This window comes from Chironomus tepperi, unplaced genomic scaffold, assembly GCF_022539635.2.
Source record: "Chironomus tepperi strain 1889 unplaced genomic scaffold, CSIRO-AGI_Ctep_v1 contig_363, whole genome shotgun sequence".
In the NCBI taxonomy this organism is placed as follows: Eukaryota; Metazoa; Arthropoda; class Insecta; order Diptera; family Chironomidae; genus Chironomus; species Chironomus tepperi.
Genome location: NW_027226485.1, coordinates 22,732 through 35,251, shown reverse-complemented (window position 1 = coordinate 35,251; position 12,520 = coordinate 22,732). Strand labels below are relative to the sequence as shown.

General features: G+C 32.2%; 5 protein-coding genes across 7 annotated transcripts; 3 read left to right on the top strand and 2 right to left on the bottom strand.

Annotated features, from left to right (window-relative positions):
- Positions 1-50: 50 nt before the first annotated feature.
- On the bottom strand, positions 51-646 carry LOC139095203 (tRNA-specific adenosine deaminase 2). Its single transcript, XM_070646483.1, has 2 exons — positions 445-646; positions 51-385 (listed from the first exon to the last, which is right to left on the bottom strand). Exons 1-2 carry the CDS (start codon positions 602-604, stop codon positions 51-53), a joined length of 495 nt encoding a protein of 164 aa, XP_070502584.1. The 5' UTR covers positions 605-646.
- A 208-nt stretch (positions 647-854) lies between these two features.
- On the top strand, positions 855-2,028 carry LOC139095190 (protein PRRC1-like). Its single transcript, XM_070646467.1, has one exon. The coding sequence runs from the start codon at positions 931-933 to the stop codon at positions 1,918-1,920; it is 990 nt and encodes a 329-aa protein (XP_070502568.1). The 5' UTR covers positions 855-930; the 3' UTR covers positions 1,921-2,028.
- A 63-nt stretch (positions 2,029-2,091) lies between these two features.
- LOC139095188 (GPI ethanolamine phosphate transferase 1-like) lies at positions 2,092-5,232 on the top strand. The gene is made up of 5 exons (XM_070646464.1): positions 2,092-2,608; positions 2,669-3,508; positions 3,565-4,142; positions 4,198-4,660; positions 4,757-5,232. Exons 1-5 carry the CDS (start codon positions 2,225-2,227, stop codon positions 5,174-5,176), a joined length of 2,685 nt encoding a protein of 894 aa, XP_070502565.1. The 5' UTR covers positions 2,092-2,224; the 3' UTR covers positions 5,177-5,232.
- On the bottom strand, positions 5,229-7,133 carry LOC139095189 (cell division cycle protein 20 homolog). Its single transcript, XM_070646466.1, has 2 exons — positions 6,810-7,133; positions 5,229-6,725 (listed from the first exon to the last, which is right to left on the bottom strand). Exons 1-2 carry the CDS (start codon positions 7,075-7,077, stop codon positions 5,374-5,376), a joined length of 1,620 nt encoding a protein of 539 aa, XP_070502567.1. The 5' UTR covers positions 7,078-7,133; the 3' UTR covers positions 5,229-5,373.
- Positions 7,134-7,414: 281 nt separating this feature from the next.
- Positions 7,415-12,461, top strand: LOC139095179 (protein Aster-B-like). Of its 3 annotated transcripts, XM_070646453.1 has the most exons (11): positions 7,436-7,527; positions 7,649-7,680; positions 7,835-7,988; positions 8,756-8,981; positions 9,590-9,727; positions 9,953-10,125; positions 10,404-11,106; positions 11,168-11,274; positions 11,353-11,774; positions 11,879-12,005; positions 12,089-12,460. In XM_070646453.1, the coding sequence occupies exons 4-11, from the start codon at positions 8,759-8,761 to the stop codon at positions 12,152-12,154; spliced, it is 1,959 nt and encodes a 652-aa protein (XP_070502554.1). In that variant the 5' UTR covers positions 7,436-7,527; positions 7,649-7,680; positions 7,835-7,988; positions 8,756-8,758; the 3' UTR covers positions 12,155-12,460. The 3 variants fall into 3 exon arrangements, with proteins under 3 accessions (XP_070502552.1, XP_070502553.1, XP_070502554.1); XM_070646451.1 differs by lacking the exon at positions 7,649-7,680 and having other exon boundaries at positions 7,415-7,527; positions 12,089-12,461; XM_070646452.1 differs by lacking the exon at positions 7,649-7,680 and having other exon boundaries at positions 7,423-7,477; positions 12,089-12,461.
- The last annotated feature ends 59 nt before the right edge of the window (positions 12,462-12,520 follow it).

Genomic DNA, 12,520 nt, shown 5'->3' with positions numbered 1-12,520 from the left:
GTTTTGTGTTGTTTACCTTTTGTAGTTTCTATCCCCTTTGTAAATTTGAATTATTTTTGACCGTTAACTGGCTTAGCACTAACAGGAGCAAGTGGATTTCCTGTCGCATAAAATTGCTTTAATAAATCCATCGCTTCTTTATCATTGATTCCTCCAACAAGTTTTGTATCTGTTTTAACTAAACTTGCGACATCCACCACAGTAGATCCTCCAAATCGGTCATTCTTACAGCCATAATAAATTTCTTTAATTCCCAAATCATATAAAGCACCCATACACATAACACACGGCTCCACGCTGACTACGACTATTATTTCCTTGAAAACATCGTTGAAGTCCAGTTCATTAGCCTTGCAATAATTCAGAACTTCGTCTATGCACACAACTGTTGAGAATATACTGTATTTAATAATTTTAAAACTAATTGAAACATGAAACACTTACATTCAGCATGCCTTGTTGGATTTTTTGTTAAGTTCACAAGATTATGTCCACGAGCAATGATTTCATCCTTGTATACAAAAACACAGCCTACTGGAACCTCGTTGAATACATCGAGTGCTTTTTTGGCTTCTTCTAATGCTTCTAGCATATATTTTTCCATTATTATTTATACTGTTTATGCTGTAGACGGCAACAAATATTTTGTAAATAAACTGAAATGAAATGAACTGACAATCAAGATGAAAATTGAATAACTCCGTATATTCAATGAATTTTTCAGCATTTTCAATAATTGTATACATAAAGATGATCTTACTATGCCAAAATCCTAATTTTAGTCTCGAACTATCTATACCATTGTATCATGATGTTTAATTAATCTAAAAATATTGACTAAAAACTTGAGATATTCAATTTTCATTCTGAGTGAGTCTCATAAACAGAACGTAATTCCTGAAATCATCAAAACAAAGTAATTATTGAAAAATGGGTGATAAAAGTGAAAATTCCAAGATATCTACAGTTGCTCCACCAACGGAACTGCCAAGCTTTGTTCTCCAACAGCAGAAAGAAATAAAGGAGACTACAGGAAGTAAGTTTCAAGCCGCAATCCCTCCACAAGATGACTCAGTTCCATACGATACGCAAAATGATGAAAATAAAGTAGAAAGTGAGGAAAAGAAGGATGATTTGCCATCTTTACAAATGCAAGATATAGCACAAGCATTGACTCCATTAACAGAAGGTGTCAAAAATTCAGTTCTGTATGGATGGATGAAAGATTCGCTGAAAAGTAGCATGGAAATTGCAAAAGACAGTGTCCAAAAAGTCGTAGTGACTTTAGATCCACAAATGAGTGGAATTTTATTCAGTGGAGGTGATATAGAAGTTGTCGTTTCAAGCAATAATGAAGATAAAATAGATCCAGTACGAGAAGCTTTCCAGGAAGTGTTTAAGAAGGCAACAATTTATGGTCGTGGAAGTCAGGCAAAGACAATTGCTGCCCAACCTGTTGGATTTCAAAGTGCAGAATTGTCAGCAAAGGAACGAATTAATCAATTGAGACTTAATGAGTCATTCATTGACAAAGTCATCTTATCAGTTGAGAATTTCTTATTGGAAGTTTCAGACACTCATTGGTATGATCTTGGTCTACTTTTACTTTCGGATTCAAGACATAATATCAATCTTAAATTGTTCACTCAAATGACCCCAATTCCATTTGAAATGATTCAAATCATCCAAGCCGACACTCCAAGTGATTATGATAAGAAAGAAACCGGATATAGCGTTACTGTGGGCAGCATCATGGCTCAAAATTTAGATGTTCCACATTACGAATGGCATAAAACATACACATCGATTGATCGAAGAGATATGATCTTTTCTGCTGCGAAATCTCTTGCATCTATTTATAAAAGAGAACTTCAAATGAAATCAAATAGCTCCGCTAAGAAAGCTGAAAGCACTGATTGAATTAATAATGCATTTCATACTATATTTTTATTGGAAACAAATACGATGTATGTCCTTTAATTAAAACATTTAATAAAATTCCTATATTTTTATCCAACGGATCAAAAATTTTTAAAATTTTGATCTAAAATGAAATGAACTCCTCGATATTACTGAATAGTTGATAATATATTCAAAACAAACAAAATTTTATCATAGAGTCCTATTAAAAATGATTTTTCTTGTTAAATAAATAATTAAGTGCTATAATTAATATGTAAAACAGTCAATTAGTTAGTTATATTTCAAGTGATCTAAATTAATCATGAAATTACTAATAGCTTGTGCAGTTTTCATTCACATTTTATTTTTGCTTAGTGTTTTCTACATTTATTTTCGAAGTATAATTGTGCAAGGCTTACATCCATTAAATGAGCTCGACAATCCACCTGCCAAAAGGCTTGTATTGATCGTAAGCGATGGATTGAGAGCAGAATCATTTTTTCATCAAAATTGTGACCGTACACCGTTTATTAAAAATATTTTACTCAATAGAGGAATCATTGGAATTTCTCACACACACGTCCCAACAGAATCCCGTCCAGGACATGTTGCTTTAATTGCTGGAGTATACGAAGATCCATCAGCATTATTTAAAGGCTGGAAAGAAAATGCTGTAGAATTTGATTCTGTTTTTAATAGAAGTCGAGTAAGTTCAATGATTAATGTTTAATAAGCAAGCCAAGCACTAATGTTTTTGTCATTACAGAAAACTTATGCATGGGGTAGTCCTGATATTGTCCCAATATTTTCAAAAGGTACAAATCGTGTCGTAGCAGATTGCTATGAGTCAAAGGACGAAGAATTTAGTGAAAGTGCACAGACACAGCACCTTGATAAATGGGTTTTTGATAAAGTCAAAGAGTTTCTCAGTGACGATGAAAAAATTAAGGAACTAAAGCAACAAGACAAAATAGTTTTCTTCCTTCATTTGCTAGGAATGGACACATCAGGTCATATTCATAAACCACATTCTGATCGATATACAGAAAATTTAAAGTTTATGGATGCTGGAATTGGCGAGATTATTAAGCTGTTCGAAAAAAAGTTTGATGACGATAATACAGCATTCATATTCACATCCGATCATGGTATGACAAATCGAGGATCTCATGGTGCTGGACATAAACATGAAACTGAAACACCATTCCTTGCATTTGGACGAGGAATTAATTATTGGAAGTACGCTAAAGAAGATTTCATGACCAGAAAATTCGTTACTATTGATGGCATCGAAATTCCACGTTATGATATACAGCAAGCAGATGCTGCACCTCTAATGTCAACATTAATTGGCTGCGCAGTTCCAACAAATAATTTTGGAAAGCTTCCTTACATGTATCCAAATGTCAGCAAGATTTATTTGGCTAATGCATTTTCAAACAATGCTTATCAGCTCCACAGCATGTACCAAAAACTTCATCAGCAGTCTCTTAAAAAGACATTCCATTTCTCCTTCAATGTACGGGAACGAAAAATTGAGGACGAAATTAATTTCCTTGACGAACAGATCAAACTATCATTCACTTTAAAGGACTACGACGATATTGTAAGTTCCTTATGCTTAATACTTATGTTTAGTTCTTATAAACCTTTTTCTTCCAGATTGTTAAATCACATGAAATGATCAAACTCATCTATGAAGGCATAGATTTTTATCAAATGTACTACAAATATGACTTGTTGATCTCATTGACATTGACCATGACTGGATGGATTGTCCTTCTATATCAATATGTGATTAAAGGAAGTCTCGATGTGAAGATTAAAACCAGCGTTTTGCAGTATGGAATATGTTTGACAGCTCTAGTTGTTGCTTATAATTTACTTCAGCACACGCCATTGATTGTTATCGGTTACTTCCTTCTAACAATTGTCGTCTGGATGTTTGTATTCTCTAATAATGAAGACAAGATCCTGCAAAACTTTATTACTAATAAGAATAACGTATCTATTGCTGTGATTTGCATCGTTTTTGCTGAACTACTAGTTTATTCCTTTTTCGAACGTAAAATTCTAAGCTTAATACTGCTAATTTATTCTGGAACCATAACTGCTTACGCCATAAGGAAGAAAATGGAACCAAAGCTTAAGACATTGAAATATTTCTCATCAGCTGTCTGTTTGGGGATATTTCCGTTACTTAAAGTAGTCGACAAGGAAAACAAGAACTCGATTCTTCTGTAAGTATAATAATCTATCCTGTGCCTTAATTTTATTCATAATTTATTTCTTTAGGGCATTGGGGACGATATTTTGGATATTCCGATCAATGGACTACGTATATTTAAAACGATCGAGTAAAATCAGCATTATTCAGACTCTAGTGCTGTTTTGTGGAGGACTTTTTATTTTATACTTGATATTTTACTTGGAAGCTGGAAATGCTCTACTGCCAATTCAACAAATTATTTCCTGGATGCTTTTATTATCCCCAATATTAATTATTTTTGGACCTTTAAATATGGAAATCAAGCTAAAATTAGTCGGCAATGGATTTAGTATATGCTACATTTTAATGTCAACTTCGTACGAGCCGCTGTTTCTTATTTCGTACTTTGTTCATTTATACAGTTGGGTTGAAATGGAACTAATAATATTCAGAAGAATGAAGCAAGTTAAAGACTTTACTTTTGAGAAACTTCCTGATAATAGGCGACGAGAAGTGGATTTTAATGACATTCGATGCATTTTAGTGTTTGTAAGTATATCATGTGCTGATTTGAATCCAAGGAATAAAATAAATCCTCGGATTTAAAATTTACCATAGGATTAACAATTTTCATTTCATTAACAGATGCTGTACTTGCTGATATCATTTTTCGGAACCGGCAATATGGCCACAATCAGTTCGTTTGATCCTAACTGGGTTCGATGTTTGGTTGTAGTATTTTCACCATTTTTAATGATGTTCTTAATACTCTTCAAGCTTTCGATTCCTATAAATTTGCTCTCGTGCTGTTATCGAGCCATAAATTTATCATTAAGAGTCGACACCAAAAAAGTTTTCATCCTGATGCTAATGATATGCGATGTCATGTGCCTCAATTTCCTCTTTCTAGTCAAAAACAAAGGATCGTGGCTTGACATCGGAGCATCGCTTTCGCATTTTATCATAATGGAATCGACTGTCCTAATATTAATCTTGTTCTATGGATTAGCACAACTTTTAACTTCATTCCAAATAATTCCACAGCAAAGTTGTAAGCTTGAGTGATTGTCTTTATTTGTAAATTCACAATAAAATAATTAAAAATAAGCACAAAAAATAAATCTATTTCCTTTATTATTGGAATTTCCGGGCTTGATGTATTGAGCTTATTCAGATTAAAATTTTCCAAAAATAAAGATTAATTAAAAATGAGTTAAGGTATAGAAACAAAAACGTTTAAAAAGTAATTAAGCTAACAGTCATTAACGAATGCTTTGTTTGTTCAGGAAACTTGTTTTGTCTTTGACAGCAGATTTTTTAGTCTTTACGGTCAGGTCCTCTGCAAAACATTTCCATAATCGAAGAGTTTCGTCAGCTCCAGCACTCATTACAGTACTTCCATCTGGTGACATAGCCAATTGAAGAACTCTTTGTGTATGTCCTGTGAGATCAACTTGTTTAACCATTGAAGGATATTTCCAGACTGTCAACTGATTATTTGCATATCCATGTGCTGAAATAATTTCCTTATAATTCTTCGAGAACAGAATTGAACAAACTTGTGACTTTGTGTCAATTGTATTTGTGCAGCTGCCATTATTAACATTCCAAAATTTAATGCATCGATCGGCAGTTCCACCTCCAGTTGCTAAAACATTTGATTGCCAAGGAGACCAGGCCAGTGCTCGAACAGCTGCTTGATGTTCATTTAATACATGTAATGGTGTAGATGTTGTTCCAGAAGTTCCTTCTGCTGCCCAAACATTTACTATATTGTCATTACCGCCACTAGCTAAATATTTCTTATCTAATGACCACTTTAATCCACATATTTCCTGTGTGTGTCCATTTGATGTTCCTACTTGATGATCACGTTGTCGTACGTCATGATGAATTATATTTCCATCTCGAGAGCCACTAGAAACAAGCCATGAATTCCATCCCAGTGATCCTACACGTGCTGAATGGCCATTCATTACTCTCAGTCTTTTCATCTTTACACAATCCCATAATTCAACAGCTCCATTACTATTTCCAACAGCAAGTGTTTGTCCTTCTTCAATCCAAGAAAGTGAACAAGTATGATCAGCTCCTTGATTCTCAAATAATATTTCAATATTTCCAGTTCCTGCATTCCATAAATAAACACTCTGACCTAGTGCAACTGTAACAATATTATCAGAACTCCAGTCTAGAAGATTTAAATAATAGTCATTAATGATATCAGGAGCATCTAGAATTCTCTCTGGATTTGTTGGAATGTATCTGGATCCACTTTTCATGGACATGGGAGTTTTAATTGAGTATACGACTCTTAAAGGATTTAAATGATCTTCTGGAGGAGCTGGTGCTTTTGTCTGATATGCTAAAATTCTCTTTTTTGTTATATCAACTCCATGTAAAGCTTCCGAAATTGCTCGGATTTTGTCATTTGGTGATTTTTGGATGTTATTATCTGAATTGTTCTCATTATTATTTTCTTGCTGTTTATGTTGTTCCTGCTTAATCAAATAATTTCCAAGCTCGAAGTTAGTAGCTCCTCGATTTGGAATGAAACGATCACCGCATTTGCTTGTTGGTGTTCGATTCTTATTAGGTGTTGGTGTTTTTCGTCCTTTACACATACAAAAAGATATTTGGCAATTAGAACAATAGAAACAATGGATGCATACATAGATAGAAAAAAGACGTTACATACCTGGTGATTTCTTATCATTTGGAGTTCTCTTTTTTGATGCATTTTCTGCATAAGTTTGTTTACTTGGTGTCTTATTAATAGTTGTATTTCCTAGAGCTGATACGTATGATGTGTTATAGGAAACTGACAATTTCGAGTTGTTCATCATTGAAGAATTGTTAATTGAATTCTCCATTTTCCGTTGCCATCTCGGCTTTATTTGATTCTTCAACTCTCCATCGAGGTTTAATTGTTTGCTCATGTCATTTAGATAGTTAAATTGTGACATGTTTCCTTAGTTTTTAATTAAATTATAATGATCGAATTGAAACCAGCGCTATATGTCAGTTGAAATTTTTGAAAAAACAGTTTACCCTGCAGTTTACATAGAATTGAGTACGAAAGTTTTTAAAATTTTTTTGACAGTTGATAAGAATTCGGTAAACTTTTTAAAAAATTTAAATGCACGATGATTCGTTAACTTTTCTATGAAAACATGATTACTACATGGTTAGTTAATGAAATTTATGTTAAAAGATATACATTTCTGTTATTATTAGTGAAAATTTCTACTTGTTATTTTTTCAAATAAAAAAAATTGAAGGTTCGGTTCTGTGCAATTAGATTGTGTGGAAAGTGAAAAATAGAAAATTTGTGAATTGCATGAATTTTCATAAAAAAGACTATATGTAAGTTCTTTAATGAAGTGGAAATCATCGAAAAGCGCAGAAATACACAGGTTTTATTTGATTCAAGCTTTTTAAGACACTAAACCTTTATATTTTCATTCATTTTTAAATAAATTATTTGCGAAATTTTTTTACATTAATTTGTTGTCGTTTTCCATGCACGAAAATCAGGAAAATTGACTTAAATCGGACAATTTTACAAAGTACAAACTAAGTATAATACTAATAAGTACACAAATTGGCTGATCAATCCTAAATTATATGTGAAAAGTGACTTATCAATTCAATCAACTTTAATTGACATTTTCTTCAATGTTCTTTTGACAAAACTAAACTTTCCGGATATCCAACGCATAGGAAAAAGTCAGTAGATGATCTCATTTCATCATCTCAAGATGTTTTTAATCAAGCGATCTCATTAACATCAATTAAACGAAGTCCAAGTCCAAAAAAGCTTCAACTACAGCATAAGCGTGACAAAAGTGATGTGTCTAATGATAATCTCGACTTGGTAAGTTATAAATACATATAAATAACACCGTTTACCTTGTGCCGATTACATCAATGGGGATTATTAATATTTTTTTCAGTGTTATTTAAAATAACTAGAATATTAAAATGTTTGTGTATGAGCACTTTACGGGTTTCTAAATTATTTCCTTTCCACTAATTCATGTCATTTAGCTGTTTACATACATTTAGCTCTTTCGTGATAGTTAGTCATATAACTTCCTCTCAGCTCTCCATGTTATGTTTAGTGAAATTCAAAAAATATGCGCAAGCATATAACAAAAATAGGAAACTAAATGATTATGTATATAGTACAGAGTTGTCAAGTTGGTGTACTTAGCTGTATCATAGTAGCTTTTGTATTTAGCTTGGCATTATTTGGGGAAAGACAAACGAATTTACCTTCTTGTAGTCGTGTCTAGGCAAAGACAAAAACTATTGGCCTTTAATGGAAATAAATGTTCCTATTATAGGCTGTGTATAGGCAAACGAAGTATGGGTAGGCAAGCCTACAAAAAGGAAAATTTATATGTCTTTCGTCAGGTAATGTCTGTGATTGATGTTTGGCTTTGACATAGTTGACAACTCTGATATATAGCATATTCGTTCTGAATACTTTGTAGTATTTTAATATATTCATAATTCATTTTGTAGTTATCAAATTTACATTCGTTTTATATGTTGTTGTTTCCTCATAAATATTAACAATTATTTCATTTCTCTCTCATTACTCTCATATAACATTAAATTAATTATGGAATAATTAAGGACATGCGTCAGTCAACGACATCATCGGCGACAACAGACACAAGTGCATCACCAGAAACGAGTAAATCTCAAGATGATTTAAAAGATTCGAAGAGACCAAGCTCAACGCTAGGTGAAAAAGCTAAGAAAAAGGCTTGGTATAATGTCATATATCCTTCCTACAAGTCCCGCTCAGATGACTTTAAAAAGCTATTCAGTATTCCCGAGGATGAACGCCTACTTGTCGGTAAGTTTTATGCTCATGTTTTGAGGATTGAAAGAAAAAAAAACTTATGTGAATCAGCTTCGTGTTTGTGACAAAAAAATAATTTGTTCAGGTGTTTGTAAGCTCTATAGCTGTGTATATATATGATTTTACTCGTATTAAATGTGATAACATTTTTATCATTTTTTTTTATCAACCCAAAAAAATAATAAAATATTAAAGAAATTCACTTAAAGTTCGTACATCGCGGACGGTTGATTTATAAGTTTTGAGGAACTAGACTTAAAAAAAAAGAAGGAAAAATTTGTTCAATGTGATGCAATTTTATTCAAAATCAATAATTCTGTGCATTTATTCTTGCACTATAATCATCTACAATTGAGTAAAAAATTGTCAGTGGAATCACTGCTACTCAAGCACCTAATTTTGTGTTAAATTTTTGGATTTTGTACCTTTTTTGTGTTACTCATCAAAAAAATAAATTATTGTCACTGTCTGAAGCGCCCAGCATAAGTTTTTACAAATAAAAATAATAATAATCCAGAGGTAACTAACACTCTTCCTTTTATGTTTTCATTTCATGCAAAATTCATACCTAAATTAAAAAAAAATCACTTGCGGATGTTAAGATTATTCATGTGCAATTCAGAAGGACATTTTGGTTCATGGTCGTCTTTATGTATCTCAAAATTATGTGTGTTTTCATGCAAATATTATTGTTTACGAGACAAGATTTGTGCTAAAATGGAAAGATGTGAAATCAATAAGTGAGTTTCGATGACTTGTGTTAATTATTAAGCTGTTTATACTTGATTATTGATGGCAATGAGAACAAGTAACTTGACCTTGACTTTCATTTGTGCTTTTAATTGTATAGAACTTGTAAATAGCATCAATAATTAATTATAATTACACTAATAGCTATATATCAAGTCTCTCACATATGATTTATAATTTTCTATGTCTCATCGGCCATTCTCGCATAAACATAGGTAAAGAAAAAGTCGCAAAAGTCATTCCAAATGCAATTCTCCTTACAACTGAGACAGAAAAGCATTTTTTGACTTCATTTACATCACGCGATAAGGCATATTTGATGCTTTTTCGCATATGGCAGAATGCATTGATGGATAAAAGTTATGAACGGCAAGAATTATGGCAATGGGTAATCTCACATTATTTTTTTTTCTTTATCAAATAAATGTTTCATGTCATTGAATGCTTGATAAAGTAATGAATCATACTAGTTACACAAAACGATAATTAAGCACATTTTTAATGATAAAATCAATTGTCTTGGAATTGAAATTGGAAATTTTGAAAACATAACGGAATTTTGAATTTTGAATTTTATGCTAAAACTTGAATTTAAAAAGTTCGTTAAAAATGTGCATGAATTGTCAACAATTATTAACTAAAATTAATTAAGAATGCCGTCATCAGGTCCATACGTGTTACGGAGAACAACTTGGACTAACAACAGATGATGAAGATTATATAGATCCAACAAATTACGAGGAACGTGAAAATCAATATTCAGCAGATAGTGTCTCCGAGGAGCCAGAAGCTAAAATCTCATCATCATCATCTAACAATAAACTCACAAACGACGAACCTGTCAAGTCCAAAAAAGAATTGAAAAAATTAAAGAAATCTTCCTCATCATCCTCATTGTCAAATAAACCTATTGCCAAAGAATTTTGTGAGAAAAATTCGTCAATTGATGTACAATCACAAATTATAAATCCCGAATTGTTGCCAACTGATATGTCAGATAGTTCCAGTGATTCGGAAGCAGCAAGTAAAATGGATAATTTTATTAATGATGCCGAATGCGATTCAATCCATGAAGGAAGACAATTAGTCCACACAATATTGCCGTTAAATATTGAAACTGTATTTAACTTATTATTTGATAAGTCAAAGTTCTTTTCGGAATTCCATAAAATGAGAAGAACTACGAATTTAGTTCAAGGTGAATGGGAAGATCAAGAAGATGGCAGTAAAAAGAGAATTCAGACATTAACGGTTGCCATCACACAAGTGATTGGTCCAAAGCAAGCACACGTAACAGAAACACAACTTATGAGGACGTGTAGTAAACAAGGATTGATGTATTCGATTGATGCTACTTCAGAAAATGCAGGTACGCTAAAAACGTTTCACAATTACCATTTCTATGCTAATTTTATATTGATTTTTCACAGGAATTCCTTATGCCGACTCGTTCTATGTGTTGCTTCATTATTGTATGAAACGAACTTTTGACGATGCCACTGTCATGTCTGTTCACGCTCAAATAAAATATAAAAAGGTAACTTTTCCTTAATTCAATAAATTCACAGCGGAAGCATTTATTTATTTTTGCTGTCTTTCTATTCTTTTTTTGTAGTCGGTATGGGGAGTCGTTAAAGGCTTTATCGAAAAAAACACATGGCTAGGATTAGAGGATTTCTATGATTCTTTATCGCAAGCCCTAATGCAGGAATATAATATGCCAAAAGCCAAGGCAAAAAGAAGAACCAGAAAAAGTGTTAGTCACACTAATCAAATACTGCCAAATATCAACATTCAAACATCACTTCCAATTAAACAAATTAGTAAAGATGAAACACAATTAATAACACGACAAACTCGTGTGCACGACGTGAGGCAAGTTGATAGCATAAAGGAACCTATTAAAAATGTTAATAAGCGACAAGAAAGGCTTTCCTGGATCGTGATATTTCTTTTAATCACTCTAATTTCTTTCAATGTGATACTTTATGTTAAATTATGGCGAATTGATGATAGCGATACCTCGGATATTATAGGGTAGGCTATGAATGTTGCTAGGCTTAATTAAATCCTCGGATTTAATTTTAATTCCAAGATTTAAAACTTGGACTTAAATTTTAACAATTTTTTTTGGTATCCAGCCAATCGTCACCACCTAAAAACACGGCCGAATGGATGAAACTGATAAAATTGCAAGAGAAGCTACATTTTACCGAAATGCTTAAATGGCAAGAAGTTATTCAATCTACAATAGAATTGTTAAAGAAGGTATGTCATTGACAAACAGGTGTCAGTACTTTGTACTGCTTTATATCAGACAGAAGATTTTACTATTCTTCTTATCATTACAGACTGAAAACTCTTTATCGGATTTACAAAACTTGATTTTAAGTTATCGCCAAAAATCAAGCGACTAATGATCACATCGGGGTTGTCGACACTACAATTAATAACTAGTTTTAGTGCATTATCATCAATTAGGCAAAAAATATGTTGAAATTCTATTGAACAGATGAAAATTTGTACTTATCACAGAGTGAGGAACGGTAGCTCAAAAGTTTTCCTATTTATTTCCATTTTTAATTTTTTTAATAATTTATTACTGTAAAGTGCTGGACAATTTTTTTGCATTATAATGTAATTTTTCTTATGATTTATGTCAAAATATTATATATATCTAGATGAAGAAGAAATTGTTAATAAAGTATGAGGTAGAGGATATCTAGTTCGAAAAAAAATAACGGTCGGAAAAAATTCAAAAATTTATTGAAAATGACGCGAAA